Raw genomic sequence first — 20,516 nt, 5'->3', positions numbered from 1 at the left:
TGTAATCCATGTAGAACTACCAGTCAAGAACAGCCAAGCAGAGCATAAACAGAGTAAACCAAGAGTGAAATCCCGATCAAGACCTGATGTAAGGTATTTAAAGCATGGTTGAACACCACATGTTTTTTCACTACACTGAAAAATACACTGTAGACAGCTAAATTCCAAAAAAAATCTATGATGCCAAAGTGATTCATGGATTTCCTGCAGGTGACTCATTAGTGCTTTCACTTCAGAGAAAAAAACATCAGAAACATCTTGTAAACATAGGCAGACATACTTCAAACTAGGGCCAACCTCAGACTTTGCTTATGGCAAATATTTACCAAGGGTTTTTTGCCTTTTTTAATTCAAGCTGTTCTCCCCATGATTCAAAGAGGTCAGAATACAGCATTCAAGATTAGCAAATTTCTGAACATGCCTTTACAGTTGAGGGAGGAGAGTATTATAAAGCACAGCATCAGCTCTTTAGATTCAGACCTATCATATAAAGCAACGCTTTGCAAGGTTTGCCAATATTATCCATTTCAATCCATTAATGTATAAACATTAATTCAGAGCAGCCTCTGTGGAACAGAATAACAGCAAGGCCTCCAAAAACAACTAGACACATAGTTAGATTATAGCCTTTTGATAGACTATTAAACATGTCAATGAACACAAGTTATGACTTTGGTTTTTTTAATATGGCAATGACTCATCATACAGTCATCTGTTTACTCATTTCCGGTCAGCGGCCTTGATTATAAATGATCAAATGTAATAAAATCGTAAACTTGAGGATATCCAGCTTTATCTTAACACAAGCAAGAGCTATTAACCTAAGAAATACTTCTTGTGAGAGAACTATTTCTTCCATGGGCTTACTTTCAACATACTAAGGTATTTCGTTTCACAGCCCTAGAGCCCACTTTCAATAGGACAATCCACAAACAGGGTTTGAAAAACACATTGAAATGGGAAAGTGTGACTAACCATCAAGAGTTTCAAGCAGACTAAGAGACTTCCCTATCATATTACCTTTCGTTAATCTGTAGGTCACACACAATAGGGATCACATGTATACTGGCTGAAAATTTAAAGGTAGGCTAAGGACAAAATCCTGCTGAACAGCATTCAGATAGACTGCTGGGCACTGGCAAAGCCTCTACGAAGTTAATGGACTTCAAGGAGGAAAAAAAAAAAAACACAAATCACAGCAATGGCTGCATAAAAACAAGTCACCAATGTTTTTCAAGTTAAAGCTTTCAACCAACAATCTCCTAGAACTACAGTTCACTAGTTTGTGCTTTTATTACTCTGCGTCAAGTAAGAGCTGTTATGCCTATGCAGATGATTATAACTACAGCAAATCAAAAAAAACTAGGGGGTGGGGGGGTGTTCTGCAAAAACATGCATTTCATTGACTAGCAGTATTGTTTCCTAGCTTAACATCAAGTATTTTGTAAGGCGATTTATAAATCAAAGTATTACTGGACTTTCAAGCACAAATGAAGTTGCTGGACAAGAATAAGTCACATTCACGTGAGACTGTAATTTTGTCTAAGAGATGCAAACAAATTGCACTGACAAGACAAAAGCATTAGCATGACTAAAGTATGAAAACATAAGGAAGACCAGTATGAAAAACAGTTCTTTGTATAAACACAGATAACAATGGTATTTGCTGTTTACATATAAAGTTATTCCAGCCTTTTTAAAAAAAGCTCATGAGTATACTGAACTCAAGTAGTCAACGTAGTCATATACATGCTTAACTGGCTTTTTTGGTGTAACACAGATCCCCATTTTAGAAAACTAAGTAGCATCTGTGCAACCTGCCATATGCTTGGCAAAATATCCAGCTATTCAGAGTACTTTTAACTTATCAGCAGATACACTTTGGTCCTTTACATCTAAGCTACGTGTATTACTCAAAGCAAGCTAATTTCTAAGGATGGTATTTCATTTTATAGACACCTTTACTGACTAACCTCCCAGATTAGACATTATAATTACCGTTGTTTCAAGAATTCTGTTAACTCACTATCTACTATTTTTGTTCCCACTACCTTCTCTGCAGCCTGACACTAATACACACAACCCCGCTCTGTAATTGTCACTTATACTGCCTATAGTCACTAAAAAAATTTGAGAGCATTGTACAAGTGGAGACACCTGTTCCCTTTCTCCTAAAAGGATAGACAAGAGAATACATTTGTTTAAAGACGCAATCAGCCTGTATCAGAGAGGCATCACTTGTACAAGGCTGGCACCAACACAAGATGGCCCTTCCCTATTTAATGATGCTCCTGCGAGGGTGACCAGGGGCATTTCCACATTACAAACTACTCAGGTGACGCACGGGGAGGCGGCAGGGGCAGCCTGACTTTATTTTGTGAAGAAACAAACACACGGTGCACGAAAACCAATCCCCCCGCCCGCAGAAGGGACGTTTCTCGCCGGGCCACGGACACGCGTGACCCGCTGCCCCGCGTACAGCGCGCCGGGCAGCTGCCCCCGGCAGCGCGGCGGCAGCCGGGGCTCGTCCTCGGGGAACCGGGGCGATGGAGAGAGGCGGTCACCCCCCGTCCCACAGGACCGACCCGCGGCACCTCCGGCGCGAGCCCGGCCGTTCCCGGCGGCTTTGGGGCGGGCCCCTCCGCCGGCCCCCGGAGGCAGCTCCGCCACCGCCCGGCCCCTCAGCGACCCTCTCCCGGGCCATTGTCAGCCGCACGCCCCCTCCCCGCCGCCCACCGAGGGCACCCCGGGCGGGTGGGTCCCGGCCCGCCCTTCCCCACACAGGAAGCGGGCACGGCGGCGCGCCCCGGCCCCAGCCCCGCCGCGGCGGCGGGGGCTCACCGGCTCTCAGCTGCAGGCTGCCGTCCCGCCGGCTGCACCAGAGCGCCCGCTCGCCACTCTGCAGGATGTAGTGGTCCTTGGCTTGGAACAGCTCCATCCCCGCACGACGCCACCGGGAGGGAGCGAGGGCGAGCGGGGCGCTCCCGCCGCTCCGCAGCTGCCGCGCGCACACCGGGCGGAAAGGGGAGGGCCGGGACCGGGCGCGCTCCTGAGAGGAACGCGGAGGTGGCGGAGGCGGCGAGGGGGGTGGTGCGGCAGCAGCGCGCGCTGCCGCAGGGAGCCCAGCGCGTCCCCGGGCAGGCGGAGCAGGCGCGCGCACAAGCTCCGAGTTCCGGCCCCGCCACCGCACGTCACGCTGTCCATCAGCCCCTCGCCGAGCGCTTAGAGGCTGCAGCGCCGCGCGGGGCGGGCCTTGCGGAGCGCGAGGGGCGGAGCTCCCGCTCCCGCCCGCCGGTCGGTCCCTCCCGCCTTCCCTCGCCATCCCCTCGGCCCGGTCCCCCCAGCCCGGTCCCCTCAGCCACCCGCCGGGCAGCGAGAGAGAGCCCGAGGCCGGCAGAGACAGTGAGGAGCGGGGAGGGGACCCGGGCTGAGGCGGCGCGGCGGGGAGTGGGACGCTTTTCCCTCCGCGGCGGTGGGATAACGGGCGATAACCCCCGGCGCCGGGGGCGGCTGAGGTCGGAGGGAGGGGCGCGCGTCCCCCGCCCTCAGCGCCGGCGACTGCCCAGCCTCGACGCTCGCCCGCCGGGAGCGAGGGCAGCCCGGCCTGGCTCCCGGGTGGCCCCGGGTCTCCCCGGCCCGCGATCGCCGGCTCTTGGTGCCGGGAGGAGGAGTGCCGAGTCCCCGCAGGGCCTGGAAGCCTTCAGCAGCAGCGCAAGCCGCAAAGCCGCAGGAGGTGATAGCCAGCCGCCACAGACGAAGTGGTAACAACCAAGCCTGTATCCCCCAAGCTTTTTCAGCTTTTCCCAAGAGGGAGCAACTTTAATAATTGGTGGAAACAGGCAGGAGTTGATACCAACTAGTGGTGAAAGGAAATCTCAACACCATAGCACAGGACTCATTATGATTTTAAATATTTATACAGACAAGAGCACCTCCTGACACAAGGGTAATTATACCCTCTCTCTTCTCTCCAGGCAACACTGGAAAATGTACCATCAAACTCATCACTGCTACAAACCCTTCCCAGCCTTACAGGCTCCTTGTCCACAGGTTTCCAGAGCTTTTGTTTGTTTACAGAAGCTGAAGTCTCACTCCCTATAAAATTGAAGTAGAAATGGACATAGACAAAAAGCATGCCATCGTGCATACAGCCATTTGGGAGCAGCTTGGTTTGTTGAAAGAATATCTTCAGTATATCTTGGAAAATTAATGGTGCGTGTAAGTAAGTAGTTTTATATAGTTCTGGAAAACCAATTTTCTCATCTTTTTATTTATTTCCATCTATGCTTCTTTCTTAAAAGAATGATCGAATTTTTTTAAATGTCTCTAGACAGGCTTTATATTATTTTGAATGCAGTTTAAGATTTTTCTTTCAGATATAAGGTCTGATCTCTGATGTTGCCTTTTTCTTTTCAGTACACTTAAATAATATAGAAACGATATGAATGGAACCAAACTCTTTGATTTGATAATAGATGCTAGTATCTCTTAACATTTTGCCCAGGACAGGTATGCAAAAGGACACACTATTCTTTCTTTCTTGGCTACACATCCCGATTTTGAAAATGCTATTCTTCGTGGATGCCCTACAGCTTCCAGTGTAGCCTTTGGCCTGCCTAATTCTTGTATGTAGCAGACAATGCCATTGGCAGAATGCTGGCAATGTTAGTAGTTCAGATCACTCCTGCAGGTACTGGGTGAAAGAAGGGTTTAAATGACTTCTCAGCATTTTAATAAATCCATCTCTTTTTAATTACTTTCTTCTTGATTTTCCCATAAGCACACTGTCACATATTTTCACAGGCGTATCAAACATACGCAAAAATGCAGTACAGGGATGGATTGGTTTCCGAGCAGAACAGCATAGCGCTATTTTCTCACTTGAAAATGAAATACATTTATAGTGCCATAAAATGAAGCCTAGCCCAAGTACAGAAGGCGTTGTGAAATTTCAGGTAGAATGAATGGATCACAGAGCTGTGATTGCAATAGGACCTGTTTTGTGTCTCTAACTGAAAGCTCCTGGTGTTCAAAGAAAGCTGTGTCTGTCAGTTTTAGCTGCCTAAAGGGAAGAGTGAGGAGCAGCAAGAGCCTCCGGGTTTTCAAATGCTCAGCTCAGTAAAATGATTGCTGCAGCTTCTCCTGGAGAGAAGGCACTCGGTGAGCCTGCAAGGAAGCTGGCAACTGACAGCTAAAAGAGATTCTTGAGTTTTGCTCTTCTCCTCTCTCTCTTCCCTGCCTTGCGCTATGAGCAGGGCAGAGGGACAGTACTTCAGATAATGAGTCACAGGCAGCAGGTGTCTTAGCGGTAGTAGCTGCAGCATTCGCCTTTTCACAGAGAAATGTGTGAAGCCTTAAGGAAGAAAGAAATCTGAGAATTATTTGGAGCCAAGATTTGCGAAGATGGGAGGTGAGGCAGATTTTTGAGAAGTTAACTCTCAGTAGGTAGAGGAATCTCTTTTAAACGTCAGTTGTACACACCTGCCTGCCTGAAATATTTTGTCGCTGTTTTCTGGACAGTGAAAATAAACACCTTATTCAGTGGTACCAGTCCTTCATTTCACTGTGTAAATGTAAGCATTTGACTTTTACATATACACTGAATTAATTATCTGAGACCATAAAGTTTTTTAACTAAGATGATTGATATTATATTGTAAGAACAAATGAAAACCAATATGGAAATGACAGTAAGGAAGGTGTCCTGTCCCCTGCTATGGACTCCACCCACTCAGAGTGGCTCCCTAAACAGTTGACTTTGCATTTGTCACACAGCAGGAGAGGGGGAATCTGTAGCTGGGGCGTGGGAACTGGCAGCTGAGGGCAAAGGTTCCAGAATGAGTCTGTTCTGTCAGTGGCAGATCCATTTTGGGAATCTCCCTCCCCTGCCAGAGGTTTTTGCATCCCTTTTTCACGCCAAATCAAGAGTGACTTCCTTTGGACACTCTCTGGCTGGGGGTACTGAAGCCTCTGCTGACAGAGGGGGTGGACTACTGGGGAGGTTAGCCGCTTGGTTTTGGAAGGTACTGAGCATCCAGTCTAGAAAAGCATTTAAGTGTATGCATGACTTTAGATGTATAAATTAAATATGTTTGATCAGATATTAACATCCTTTAAGATGAGCATGAGCCTCAGAACTTTTCTGGTTTAAGACTAAGAACTGAACATCTCAATGGGTCAAAAGATAACCCTTTATTTTTGCTCCCATCTCTTTCCTCTATTTCTGGGCAGTCTGCACTATCATTTGCTAAACATTTATCATTGCCACTTGCAATAGCATTTCTATTCTGCATGCATTTCCCAAGTAGTTCAGTGTTGTAGTGCAATGCGTAGGGTTACCGTTAAAATAATTCAGAGCTCCTTGCAGGGATTTAAAGGACAGACTTTGTTTCACCCTTGTTCACCTTTTGCTCTGGGTTTTTGTCCCCTTGGGTAGTTTTCTGTTTACATTCAGTGTGTTTTCCATAGATTCACAGCTGGGCAGTGGTTTTATGAGCCTGTCAGCTTTAGTTAACATAGGGAAAAAAATTGGAGAAGGAATTTTGTGGTTTTTCAATTCATTGTCAATAGCTAACGGTAAGGAAATGCATAGGCTGACAATGAGTCATGCACTCTCACTCTCAATATTACCTGATTGCCCACAGCTTGATTTCAAGTTTCAATGTTGATTAATGAGAAATGATACAATTTAGCAACAGTCCATACTTGGAAGTACAATTGACTGGATAGATTGGACAAATACGCAACTCTTCCTGGATGAATGATACCAGTTTTGGAAATGACACTGCAAGAGAGTGTGAGGACCTATATTTCAAAATGTCTGTAAGTAAGAAGTCGTGAAACATTTTTTTCTCTGTTTGGCTTTCATGCTCCTGGTAGCTTCCAGACGAACATCAGAAAAATCCTCTTTGGCAGTGAATATACCTGTAACATATTCAAAGCACTCCTGTTTGCCTGCATGATGTCATTATAGTCAGCTCATTGCTCTTTTGCTATTAGAGATACCAGTTCGTAGGTGCAGTTGGTGGAAATTTTATAGTATGGACATTTGCTGCTTTGCTTTTGACTGACAGGTTGAGCCATCACTTATTTAGCTGCCCAATGAGTGGAAATAATTTTTGCTACCTTATTATTTATTCAAGGTATATTCAGTTTAGTTGTTTAAAGGATTGTCAAGTGCTATGATAAAGATGATAAAAAGCAGTCTTGGAGTGACATCAGCCAGCTCCCTCAGCACTTCTGGATGCATCCCATAGGTCCCATGGACTTTTTGTATGTCAGTTTTTTTAAGTAGTTCCCTAACTCGGTCTTCCTCTACCACTGGTAGGACTTCTGTACCCCAAGTTTGCTATTCAAACAGAGGCATGGGAGGCCTGAAAGCAGATCCTCTAGTAAAACCTGAGGCAAAAAAGGCCTCGGCTTTTTCTGTGTTCTTCATCCCAGGGTTGCCCACCCCACTCAGCAGTGGGCTTACGTTTCCTTTGGTCATCTTTTTAATGCCGAAGTAACTATAGAAGCCTTTCTTGTTACCCTGGATAGTCCTTGCCAGTTTTTAATCTAGCTGCTCTTTGTCCTTCCTGTTTTCACCCCTGTGTGCCCAGACAATGTGTCTGTATTCCTCCTTGGTAGTCCCTACCCACTTATGCTTTCCCTGTTTCTGTAACTCAGATAGTTCTAATGTGTTCCTACTAATACAAGAATATGAGTAATAAATCCATGATGCTATACCCTTACTGTCTTAAATCACATCCATGGATCAGGGATTCTACAATATTCCAATCAGATTCTTTAATTTACCTAATCCTTCATCACATATTTATTAACCTGATAGCTCCCCAGCTGTGTGAGGTGGTTAATAAACGATGATGCAAGAAACGCTCTTGAGTTACTTTCCTGTCTGCAATATTTTTTTGAAAAGGCTTTTGTGCGCTTTTTAGAGAGCTTATATTATGCATTAAACAGAGACTCTGAAAAGCCTGCTTTGATAAGGAACCTCAGAACAAAAGTAACACAACAGGCTCTTCTGATTGGCAATATAACAGATAAAAAGAGATTTGTTTGTGACAGCCAACAGTTGCCACCAGAACACTTCTGAAGTACCTGTAAATGTACTTTCAATATTAAATACTCTGAAAAATACTATTATGTTGTGGTTTATAACAGAGAAATACAAAACCACTGGCATGAATATTCACTTTTGGCAAGAAACCTAAAACCTTCTCAAAACCAGGGAAAACAGTTCAGCATAAGAATTTTTGCCTGAATTTATTTTTAGCTTTCTTTCCACTGAAATAACTTTTTCATATGGCAGCTGTAGCTGTTATCTCTAAAGGAAGAGGGACTCTGGTATTTCCTCTTTCCCCATGAAAACCTCTTACTTGCCAATGGGAATCAGGCTTCACCGAATTTCACCGAGCACATAGGAAAAAAATAACATCTTCCCTTCAAAGCAATGTGTATGTGGTTAACATCTGCAGTGTACTATACGGCTCATGGGTAATGTATTGATTTCCCTCAGCTGCAATTCTGTTAAGATCAAATCAATGAGACCACTTGCAAAAATAAATGAGAATGTTTTGACTGCCTACGATTCTTTTATTCTGCAATTACAATTTTCACCTTGCAGACTACCAAGCTAGTGCAATCACACATGAAAAGATTCCTTCCTGTGTTGTTGGTCTGCCTTCATCAGTTAAAATACTATTTATAGTATACTAAGGCCACATTTAATTTGTAATTTCTCCAAGTAAATGACAGGCTGCTCTTCATGCCCATTATCATAAAATTCACAGCTAATTTACAACAGATTCTACTTGCTTTTCCTCATCTGATCACCTAGTCATGCTGCTTTTCCAGTGGTTTTGTAAGTGTACAGAGTAGACCAGCTCAGACAAACAAAGTTCTTCACCAAGTAGACTGTATTTTTTTTCTCCACAGCCCAATTTCAGTCTTTTCATTGATTAAGGGCTGATGAAGCATGAATCCCATTTGCCCAAGGCAATAGACACAACAGACTCATTTTTCCCTAGTGTGGGCTTTTGCACATTTGCCTTACAAGAGATTTCCCTTTCTAGACCTACGTTTGATCAAAGAAGGTTTCAGTGTAGGTGTTTCGAAAATAGGCTTCCTCACAACCATATGTGTCTTTATTAGGGTGGCATGAAGTCATAATTTGGGCTTCTATGGAAATGTTTCAAAGACAACTTTGTCTTGTTGGTGGTTCTAGCTACAAAACAGTATTTAACTCTGTGTATTGGGAGTGGAGCAGAATAAATTTAATAAAAAATGGGGTGGAAATCCATTAGCAAGTCATTGAAGATATATTCATCAAAATAAGATTTAAAAACAGTCTGAGAAAGTTAATGGTTTTATTACCCTTTGGAAGAGCTTGCCTCTCTTTCTTTACTTTTGATTTATGTTGTTTTTTTAAAAATAGTTCACATTTCAAAAAAAAAACAACCCAAGACTTTTGCTTTTAGAAGGGATGAAAAGTAAAATTTTAGGATCACTGGAATTTAATATGTCTTTAAAAAAAAAATAAGTCTGTTCTTTTCTGATACAATTTAGCCAATTTGTATCAATTTTGTAAGTGGTTTTCTTGGAAGTTGCTTTTTTTTTCTCTGATTTTTTTTCTAATTTAAATTATCAAACAAAAACCATCCGGTTATCTTTGTAATGGTATTACGGTTCACTGAATCTAGCTTTTTCTCAAGATTTATCATACTTTCTGTCTCTAGTTATGAATATGACTACCCAGTTTCTTGCTATTATGGCAACTTGATAGTAAAATAGCAAAATATATGTATTCCATTCTTCACATAACTTTATGTGCTGTGAATACTGTTCAGTCTGAGCATCAAATAACACCCGAAGAATAGCAATAGTTGCCAAGTACAAAAGTGTTACACATTTCTTTTTGTCACTTTTCACCCTGGTTTTGGCTGTCCTATGAAAATGTATCAGTTATTCCATGCAAAAATCTCTATCAGTTGAATGTGATGGAAATAAATGCAGGAAAAGTCTAACCTTCCCTGAGTTTTTTAAAATCACTTTCCTCTTGCTCCCCTTTCTCATGGCACTTATTATTTTATAGAATATTTATTAATTATTATGCATTGTTTACATTACTGTCATGCCCAGGAGCTCTAGTTATGAATAAGGAACCCCGCTGTGCTAGGTACTGTACAGAGCCAAAGCGAAATGTCTCTTCAGGTTCCAGAGACTTAGAACCATCACAAAAGACAAGGAACAGTAACAGAAACAGATGTTTAAGGGATGGAACGTAAGACAGGGAGACATTACTGATCAGCCTGGAAGCCAGTGGTCTCAGCACCCCAGGATTTAAGCATTACCAAGTTGTGATGGAAGACACACTTTAGTACTCTATTCAATTATTACATTTTTAATACAAAATATTTGTATCCTGTCACTCTAGTTGACTTCATTTTCTGTGTTGTGACTAACATGCTTTTAAAATAGCATATGTACTTGTTCAGTTGCAGCAAAAGCCTATGCAATAAATTAATTGGGGGTGAAATCCTCCTTTCCTTACCCCAAAAGATGTTCCAGAGGGAACTTTTCAGAGTAAGGTCTGATATGCTGTGACATTCAGCAACAATACTGCTAAGGCCAGCTTAAATAATCATTTCCTCCTTCCCAGCTGCGTGTTTCTATTCCTGTACCATGCCTGCACTGCATAGCCACAAGCATTTGTGCAACATATTGTGAAATTAATTCAGGGAACTAATGCAGATGCAGAATAACCTACTAAAATACTGTTTATGAAACTGGACTCCAAATAACAGTAACCAGAGTAACAGTAAACCTACCTGGCCCTTATTGAATGGGAAGAGCCTAATTTTTTAGGGTCAGGATTTACTTTAGTGTCACTCACTTGGCAATTCATCCTGAGTTGCCAAGCAATGCAGAATCAGATCATGTCTATATTACAAATACGCTAATGCCAACCGTGCCTACATTAGCAAGCAGCACAGTACGATACGAAAGGGGTTGGAGAACAAAACAGCTGGTGCTGAGGATCCAGCTTCCGCACTACGCACGTTCCAGGAGCTTTATTTAAGATTAGATCTAGTTTTGTCCTACAGACGCCTTAGCAACTGGAGCACATCAGATGCAGTCCTGGAGTGCATCTTCTGGTTTTGTTTCATCTGTAAGGAATCCAATTTTTGTGCTCATCCACACTTAGAGCAGCAGAGCCCTGTGATGAGGCACAGAGGTGCCATCCAGAGGAGCTTTTCCAGAGACTGTGATATCACCTTCCCAAATGATGTGAGCTGGAACAGTAAGAGTGGTCTTCTGTAAGCCTTGCTGTATCTCAATCAGATTCAGCAGCACAGATATGCTGGCCGAAGAGGTGATTATTTTTAACACTGCTAGTGAAGTTATTTTAGCAGACATATAGAGCCATAATAAAACCTGACGTACATACCCACTGCTCTCTAATGTGGGTTTGCAGAACCACAACCTTTACGTAAAGCTGCGTTTATACTGCAGATAAACATATCAGTATTTAAGAGAAGAGTAGAGATGTATCAAGTTCTAAGAGTGGCACTGAATCCTTTTGTCCCAAGAGCAGAATCTCTAGCTGCTAGGCTATAATTTAGGTCAAAAAACACTATCAGCTTTTCCTTCGTCTGCGGCATGTGGATAAAAAAAGTCCTGTATAGAATTGGCAATCCTCAAGCTCTTGATGCGCAGTTAAGTACCGTACCGGTAATTAGAATTCTCATGACTCTCAAAGGGCTAAACCAGAAGATTAAAAGAATTTTATTTTCCTGTGAGATTATATGTTCTATACTTGAATAACTAGGATAGATGATCACTGCTATGTACAGGCTAAAAGTGTTTATTGCTGGCTTTGCATTTCTTGTGCAATGATATGTAGGTCATTGTAAAATCTAGGGAAAGAAGATAGACATGAGACTGAAAAAGAGGACTGAAAATCAGAAAATCTGAATCTTTGTCCTATCTGCCTAGCTTTGGATAAATAACTTAAGCTCTCTGTACCCTGCTTTTCCCATATATGACTAAGGGTAGTATTTCCCTACTGTGTGGAGGTATTATAGCCTGACTATTGATACGTGTAAAATGTTTTAAGCTGCTATGGTGAAAGAGTTTACACTCATATTTATATGCAGATAAATGAAAGCAATCTCTATATTTTATGGAAATAATAAGAAAAAAATTTTGTAAGACTATACCTCAGACAAATCAGGAAAGTTCAGTGTTGTCACTGGAGTCAGTCAGGTTTTGCATTTGTGAAGGGAAACACCAGCGAGAAGCCAAGGTGGAATCAGAGCCACATGTAACACTTGGCAATTACTAACATGCTTTTCACTTTGTTTGACATTTTAATTACGTTACAACATACATATATATATATATATATTTTTGAACAATATATATACTGCATATCTATGATAACTTTATACCCTAGATCTATGACTATGTGTTATAAATCAGAGAGCTATAACACTGTAACTGATACGTAGCTACACAGATGACTCAGCTTTACCAGAAGATGTTCCTGAGAAAAAGTCAAAGCCTTTCCTGAACAAAATTCTAAAATGTCCTAGAAACTACTTAGAAATAATCAATTACCTCTTTGGGGGAAGAGGCACATAAGAATTACAAGGCACCATTTCATTTATTAAGGCATTATAAGCCTACCATATACACCATCACACCGTATGGAATGCAGGAGGAAATAGATCTATCTCTGAGTAATTATTGAAGGGAAAAATTACAAGCATGTGTTATTGTTGCAGGAGTCTACACTATGTCATTGAGCCGGTAGGACCAGGTGGAGACATAATAACCTTGGAGAAGTAAGTGCTGATCTTGGAAAACTATCAGAGGATGAGCAAGGCACCTGAAAGCAGGAAAAGTATTTGGGCTTCTAATTTACTATTGTTTTCCAATGTCTGCGAAATCAATGGGAGGTTATAGCTTTATATATAATGATGAATCTGTGCCACCATCCTGAGCCTTAAAAAAGGGAAAGAAGGAAGACTCAGCGAATTTTAGATCAGTCAGACCCTTTTCTTAAATGAAAGAAGAATAGAAAAAAATAATCAAAGTATGTACTTTCAAGTACCTGCAAGACAACAAAGTGTTAAGAAGCAGTTAACATAATAAATTTAGGAGCAGTTAATGTAATAGATTTAGGATTGAATCGATACCCTTTCCTCTTATGAGAGTCTAGCAGTCCGGGGCGATAGTATATATCTGCACTTAATATGGCCTTTGATCCTGTCTCTTGTGATTTTCCAATAACTATCTAAAGAAATACGGTCCGGTTAGGACACCTCCACAGTCCCAAATAGTTGGGAAGTTTCTCTTGTAGAGTGGTTACTAATGGTCAACTCACGAGTTTAGTATTGTCCTGTATCTTTACTGATGGCCCAAATAATGGACTAACAAGTGTACTTAGTAAATTATCAAGCTAGGAGGGCCTGAATGCCCACTGGGTATCAGGATTCCATTATGAGATTGTTGTGGCAAATTGATTGAATTACCTGAAATGAATGAAATGACTGGCAAGAGAAAAATTTCCAAGAGGAATGATCATCTGCATAAATACAAGCTCAGGAACAGCTGGTTAACCAGGAGTTCTGGGGTAATCCTAGATCATAAACTGATCGACCAACCAGTAACAAAATAGTGAAATAAAATCCAGTTATACTAAAATGAATACACACGAGCATTATACGTAAGACCTATGAAGTAATCCTTTTACTCTACTGTGAGTAAGACCTCAGTGGGAATACTATATTCAGTTTGATACAACCATTTCCAGAATTATAAATTGAAAATGAGCTAAAGGAAATCAGGGATGTTCTGAATTTTAGAAGCTGTGATCTATGATATGAAGAATTAGGATTCTTTAGTTTCTCATGGGAAAGAGGAAGACAGTCTGGAAATATATAAAAATTGATGGAAAGGGGTCAAGAATAACTGGTTTCTTTGTTCACTGTGGCTGAATCATAGAATGGTCGAAGTTGAAAGGTACCTGTGGTCCAACCCCTCTGCTCACAGCGGGGTCAACTACAGCAGGTTGCCCGGGATCATGTCCAGTGGGGTTCTGAGTATCTCCAAAGATGGTGACCCCACAGCTGCTCTGGGCAACCTGTGCCGGTGTTTGACCACCCTCACAATGAAGAAGTTTTTTCTTAACTTTAAGTGGAATTTCTTGTGTTTCAGTTTGTGCCCATTTCCTCTTGTCCTGTCACTGGATACTACTGAGAAGAGTCTGGCCCCATCTTCTCTTCTCTCTGCCATCAGGCATTTATACACACTGGTAAGATCCCCCCTGAGCCTTTTCTTTTTGAGACTAAACAATTGCAGGTCTTACTGCAGATAAGACAAAAAGTAGTGAGCATAATTGCAGGAAGAATGAGTTAGAAACAAAGAATTTGGATAAATAAACATGGGAATAGACTGCTCACTGAAATTAGCTGGGCAATATCCACCACTAATGTTTTTTAAGAACAGGTTGGGCAAGACAGCAATGAGGTAATGCGATCTCTTCCTATTCACAACCTATGGTGATTTGTTGCACCCTTATTTTTCTGAATCTCAGTCTCTTTGCCTATCTCCATATTTCCTTAACCTTCTTTTCATCTATCCCATTCTTTCTGTCTTCTCTCATGCATATATCTATCAAGTAGTAGCAGAAGTTCCTGTCAAGGCATAGCAACACCACAGAACTGCAAATATTTGCTAACTAACCAGAAATTGCAACATTCATGCTATCTAACCTTTACTTGCTGCCCTGCTTCACAGCAGCATCCTCACTTGCTGTTCTTCTTCCAGCTGGGTTCTGAGTCTTCAGAATGATGGCCTTGGTGTCACCTCCTATGCTCAGGTCTTGTGAGGTTATTTAATTTAAACCTGCCTCATTATAAATAACGTACAAATTGAACTTAACCATCCAGATCCTCTTGAGAAATGGCAGGATTTTCAAATTTCAGGCCAGTGGATTCTAGCGCTTCCTTACGGCTGTAGATACTTTGTCAGAAAGTTTGGGCCATAGCCTCCCAATTTATTGTTTTAATTAAGAAAAAATGCCTTCTTCACAAGAGTTTTGTTTCTTTCTGTGCTGTTTACTGGTGCTTTCTTTCTAGGCTTCTATTGTCCAAATGTACTTTAAAACTTGAGGGAGATTTTTTCAGTGTTTTCCAAAAAAGCAAAGAATAAACAATGTAAAGAAAAAGGTTCACACAGAGAACAGGAAAAAAGAGAGAAAAGGCTGGCATTCCATTTTTCCCCGCTCAGCTATGCTTACTCCTTTACAGAAGCAGCTCTGAATGTGCCAAAAATATCCTAAACCCCCAAAAAAGAGAAAACAAACATCAGCAAGTCCCCAAATAAATTTCCTGCTCAACTAAAAGGGTTTGAAACAAGGTTTCTGAGACCAACTAGTGCATTATGCATGCAATTGCTCTGTTTGGCTGATTTGATTTGTCTCAGCCTCAATGTTAATTATAGTGAAAAAGATAAATACAGACTCTCTATTTAACTTTGATAACAGCCTTAAAAATAGATGCTACTACCCTATTTTTAATCAAACACAGCATCCAGAGGCAAATGCAATTTAACACTAACAAAACCAACTGTGGTCACAGATTTGCTTCTCAGTTGGAGTATGTAATTTTAAGTAGCCATGTATCCTTCAGTTTATTCAATGTATTTGGATTCAGCTTATGGAAGATAAAATAAATTATGTTGCTCACAGCAGTATAATGCCCACAGGAAAAGGATTCAGGAAGGACTGGGGAAACAACACCGCTGGGTTATACTACTGATACTGCAAATAATTTACTGTGCCACTTGTAACCTGGAATAATAGCCATATGACCTGTCCCCGTGGAGTATTTTATGACCAGAAAACACTCTGGAATCATATAATTAAAATACTAGATAAGTACATGTAAGACATGCAGAGTTCCCTGAGATGGAAATTAGGTGAAGAATAATCCCCAACCATCGTGATAGTAGAATGAATTTATGTGGGGAGTACGCCATTATGCAAAGACCAATTTTGGTCTATGCTTTATATGTCCTCTTCTTACAGTCCAATTTGTTCAAGAGAAGGCTGCATCAGCTGTCATATCAAACGGATTGGAGCAACCCTTAGAGTCAGATGGTTGTGACTTCTTGGCAGCTTTTGTTGCTGACGTAAGTCACTTTAAAATAGGATATGCAGTCACTCCATCTCGGGGAAAAAGTGGCTTATATGAAGTCTGACCTGGCCTGGCTTTGAGAAATAACACCCTTGACAAAAAAAAAAAAAAAAAGGTTTACTGAATAATTGTTTGTGATTTTGATGTCCTGCTCTTTTAAAATGAGTCAGACATCAAAGTGTCGGAAGGGACCTCTGAGGATCATTAGTCCAACCTTTCACTTGAAGCAGCACTTTATTAAAAAGCAGAGCTGAAATTTTAAAGTTTGCTGGTCCTCAGAAGCCTGACAGTACAGCTCCCCAGTGCCGTATAAGGAAAAATCACTCTGATACAAAGTACTGGAATTACTTAACTCCTCCTCATATTTCGTAGTTTTGAGGTTTGAAGGGTTTCAGCCATCACTTGCAAGCCTCCACTTTTAAGAACACCTGCACTGAGCTGAAAATGGTGTTTATGTGCCGTAAGACTGATACAAGCACTACCTGCTCTGGCACAGAAGGCCCTGCCTCACTCACTGTCCCTGTTCCTCGTGCCGGTGTCATTGGGGATTTTTTCATATCATATAAAATTGCTAAGTTAAAACAAGAACCTGTATTTCTTAGTGCCTTAGCATGCATGAATAAAATAAAGGAAATTAAGGAGTTTCGTGTCTTTCATAGAGTGTTTTCTGTGTTGACAGTAGGTACTGTAAAAAATCCAGTCAGCTCTGGACCCGCTGGTGGATTTCTGCCACGGGAGCGACAAGCTGCTGCGGCACAAATCGGCTGCGTCACCTTCTCTCCGCTCACCATTCCACGCTCAACGCTCTGTGCTTCATTAAAAGTACACTTTGAGGCGGCTGCTTTAGAAAGAGTCGCCGAGCCCGCGCACTGCCCCATCGGCCCCGATTCCGGAGGAAGGAGCCGGGCGGTGCCGCCGGGTTTGGCCAGAGCCGGGGCCGGGAGGGAGGCGGCGGTGCCGGCGCCATCCGCGGGGCTCCGTTGCCCTCTGCTGGTCGGTGGGGACCGTTCTCGTCCCGGGTTTGACGTCACGTTGCTGTTGACGTCATACTTGGAGCTGAGAAGGGCGGGTAACGGCCACAGTCGGCTGGAATGAGCCATTGGGCTGTATTTTCCACTTGCGGTAATGCAACTGTATCAGGTGGCCCTGAGAAAAAGAAAATTTTGTCACGGCGTAAAATTACCCAGTCTATGCTGGTTTTAATAATAATGCTGTAATGGCCCATTTTCTTTATGTAAATATTGGCTGTATGATGAATGTTAAATTACCATCTACTGACATTGTTAGTGTCTTCATTATTAGATTGGATTTTGCCTTTATCAGAGCACCATGTAGCAAATGAAGTTAGTTAGAAACATGTTTCTTGGCTCAAGCCCAAGTAACTTCAGTCTTTTAGATTGTAAATTTGAAAGATTCTCAGAGCTTCATTTTGCCAAGATATGTCTTCTGCACATGACCAGCTTGAATCACACCTGAAATGTCCGTATGAACTAATACAAAAATTGGTCTTTTCTTCCTCCATCATTTACATAAATGCACTCAGATTCTGTTCCAACTTCTGGCAACAAAGGAAGCTTCAGCTGTGCAATCCTTGAGGCAGAAAATCCACCAGGGAGAACTGGGAAAATCGTAAGCACAAAAAGCTCCCTGATTTTCCTGCCCCTGTGTGAGAGGAGTGTTATAAAAAAGGATGCATCAGGAGTGGATTGCACTGATGGATCAGGCTCTGTCAACAACTGATGGAGACTCATGCAGAGTTCCCAATGGAAAACTTATGGGCAAAAAGCAAAAATATCACCATGTGACACTGGGAGAGTTTCACCCTCTAGATGAAGGAACTTGGATGGTACAAAATCTGAATGAATCAGTTATAAAAAGAAATGCTTTAAGCCTCCCTGTAAAAATCTTTATTTATATTTATTATTTTAATGGAATTAAGGCTATCTAGAGTCATTTGCTTGGAATGGTGAACACAAAGAACACGACACTCTCTAAGCAACCAGAACCAACATCATGAAGTTTTCTTCTTCCATCACCCTTCTCTGCATGCCACTTACATGCAGGTCCTCTGCTAAACTGGTGTCCGTGAGTCTTACCAGGCGGTGTGTCCTGAAACTAAAAAACCACAAGTGTAAAAGGGGCTGTTGTACCTCTAGGCTGTTGCCCCAGCTGAGCCAGGTGTCTGAAAACACCTCTGTGAGTTAGGCGCTAGTGCATTTTTCACAAGTGACAAAAACAAGAAAGCATGACTTATAGCAGAGAAATAAACTACTGGTTTATCAGAGGAAAGCTCAGTACATTCACAAATAATAAAGATGTGGCTAAATTCCACATTCTTCATTCAATAAAAGCACAAATTCAAGTGAATGAGTAAAAGCTGTCAACTTTTTCTGGATGCACATTTATACAGAGCCTGGCTTTGCAATGGGCTGATTCATTTCCACCTATTGAAAAGCCAAACCTACCATAAAAAAGCTAAGCTGTTAAATAATCTCAAAAGTAGGTGTGCGTGAGGTGTTTGAATCTACACCTTCGCTCAGTGTTTTTTCCACTTCAATTTACCATCCTTTCCCTCAATTAGGTTGTACTCAGTTTCAAGCTTGCAGGAAATTAAGGACTGCTGCTAGTGTTCAGTCTAGAAGTGCTGATGGAGAAATTCAAGGCTTGTTCTGCCCAAGTCTGCAGGCTTGTATTTCTTTTGAGGCCGGTAGAGATTGATGGATTAGGCTTGTTGGTAGTGTTGAATTTTGGGATGAGGATTAGAGTTGTGGTTATGGAATAGAGGTGCAGAAATGAGCCAGTGGCTTTCTTTTTGGTTTATAAACTTTAAACCAAAGTCTAATGCCTCTGCTAGGGGATTACTGTCTTTGTGTAGATCCCAGACTGGAAACAGTTACTGGTTTTATGAGAAGCCTGAGAGTGTCATGTGCAAGTAGGGTTCTACAAAAGCTAGTTTGGAAGCCAAATCTGAAAGTATCCTGGCTTTTAAAATGCTGGATATGTCAGTGTTGTTTGTTATAACTAGATCTGCAGGAACCCAAGGCCTCCAACACCCTGCAAACCTGCATTAACCTAACACCTTTTATAAGCTTTTAAAAAAATCATAGGAATGTAGGCATCTACTAGAGCCTGCCACCACAGCATGTAAGCACCCTGCCAACATGTTTACTCACTGCTGTAATGAACACATGCAAGATTAGAAAGTTTGTTTAACTATTACTGGAAACCATTTTCCATCACAGTCCTTTCAGCTGTTTTACAAATACTGCAGGAGGAAATTCTGCCTTTGGGCTCATACGCTTGGAATGTGTAATGGTGGTGCAGGAAGACACAGCAGAGCTGAGCTGTAACCCCCAGGAGCTCCTCATGCGTGGGTCACGATGAGAGTAACATGCAGGAACATTAAGTGACTTTAGCAATGTCAAGGGAAGGAAGACTCGCAACCTGTGCTGGATCTCTTGTCAGACAGTGTCATGTAACATCCCTCGGATTATGTTTGCCTGTGCTATGGCAAACTACATTATAATCCCAAGCACCAAAACAGGACTGTGTGGATGGATATAAGTGAGATGGTATGGTCACACTGCAAATCAGAGGCAGAGCACAAACTAGAGCTTAGTGATGCAGAGAGCCAGTTTCTCAGCTCTATCAAATACGTATCCTGTAATTTCATAGCCCTATATTGTTTCTTAATGTAGTCAAGCATAAACTATTTAAGGCAGGGGTTCCCTATGCGTGTAATTGTATGTTATGTAACAAGAGTGATGTGTCTTAATTGTTACTGTAAAAAAAAAGTATAATAACAATGATTGCTATGATTTCTGCCTTCCCTAGTAGTGCATATTTTCCTTGAAGTAATCACGGACTTGTTGCTAGGTAGTTAATATTTAAGTACCTTAAATATTTTAATGTGTCTATGCCTGCTGTTTCTAGGCAGCAATATTTGTTTATGATATTGTTATACAACTCTTTCTACCTTATATCCTTTATGCAGCGTAATCTAATATATCCATACAGTTAAATTTCAATCTGATACTTTTTTTTTTCACAGAGCAGCATATTGAAGTAACTACTGTTAAGAAGGATAAAATATCTCTGATGTAGATTTATTCTTTGTCAGGATGCACTACTAGCATTTTTTTTCTTTCTTTGCACAATATTCAAAACTGAATATTTAAATAAGGCTATTTACAAGTTGGTAGTGCTGCTGTGCACTTTCAGCACCTACTGCAGATGCTTACATATTTCAAAAGTACAAAATTCCAAAGGTTTAAAGTAAATAAAATTATTTCAGTATTTTGAGTGGAGAGA

The 20,516-nt window shown here is 41.6% G+C and overlaps 1 protein-coding gene and 1 long non-coding RNA gene across 5 annotated transcripts in view; one reads left to right on the top strand and one right to left on the bottom strand.

Moving 5' to 3' along the window:
- The window catches only part of INPP5F (inositol polyphosphate-5-phosphatase F), a 45,257-nt gene extending 42,193 nt beyond the window's left edge, over positions 1 to 3,064 (bottom strand). For 2 of the 3 annotated variants that reach the window (XM_074875416.1, XM_074875417.1), the window contains exon 1: positions 2,842 to 3,064. In XM_074875416.1, the coding sequence (XP_074731517.1) occupies positions 2,842 to 2,938 (97 nt within the window). In that variant the 5' untranslated portion in view covers positions 2,939 to 3,064. The remainder of the gene's footprint in view (positions 1 to 2,841) is intronic. The other variant, XM_074875414.1, reaches the window with a different exon arrangement.
- A 204-nt stretch (positions 3,065 to 3,268) lies between these two features.
- LOC141946128 (uncharacterized) overlaps positions 3,269 to 20,516 on the top strand; it is a 34,636-nt gene continuing 17,388 nt past the window's right edge. The window contains exons 1-5 of one of the 2 annotated variants that reach the window (XR_012629733.1): positions 3,269 to 3,402; positions 3,975 to 4,212; positions 12,789 to 12,848; positions 14,224 to 14,320; positions 16,885 to 17,058. This is a non-coding gene — a long non-coding RNA (uncharacterized LOC141946128). Of the gene's footprint in view, positions 3,403 to 3,974; positions 4,213 to 12,788; positions 12,849 to 14,223; positions 14,321 to 16,884; positions 17,059 to 20,516 lie in introns of those variants that run through there. The other variant, XR_012629734.1, reaches the window with a different exon arrangement.

Source organism: Strix uralensis, chromosome 7, assembly GCF_047716275.1.
Source record: "Strix uralensis isolate ZFMK-TIS-50842 chromosome 7, bStrUra1, whole genome shotgun sequence".
In the NCBI taxonomy this organism is placed as follows: Eukaryota; Metazoa; Chordata; class Aves; order Strigiformes; family Strigidae; genus Strix; species Strix uralensis.
This window is presented reverse-complemented; position numbering and strand designations above follow the sequence as displayed.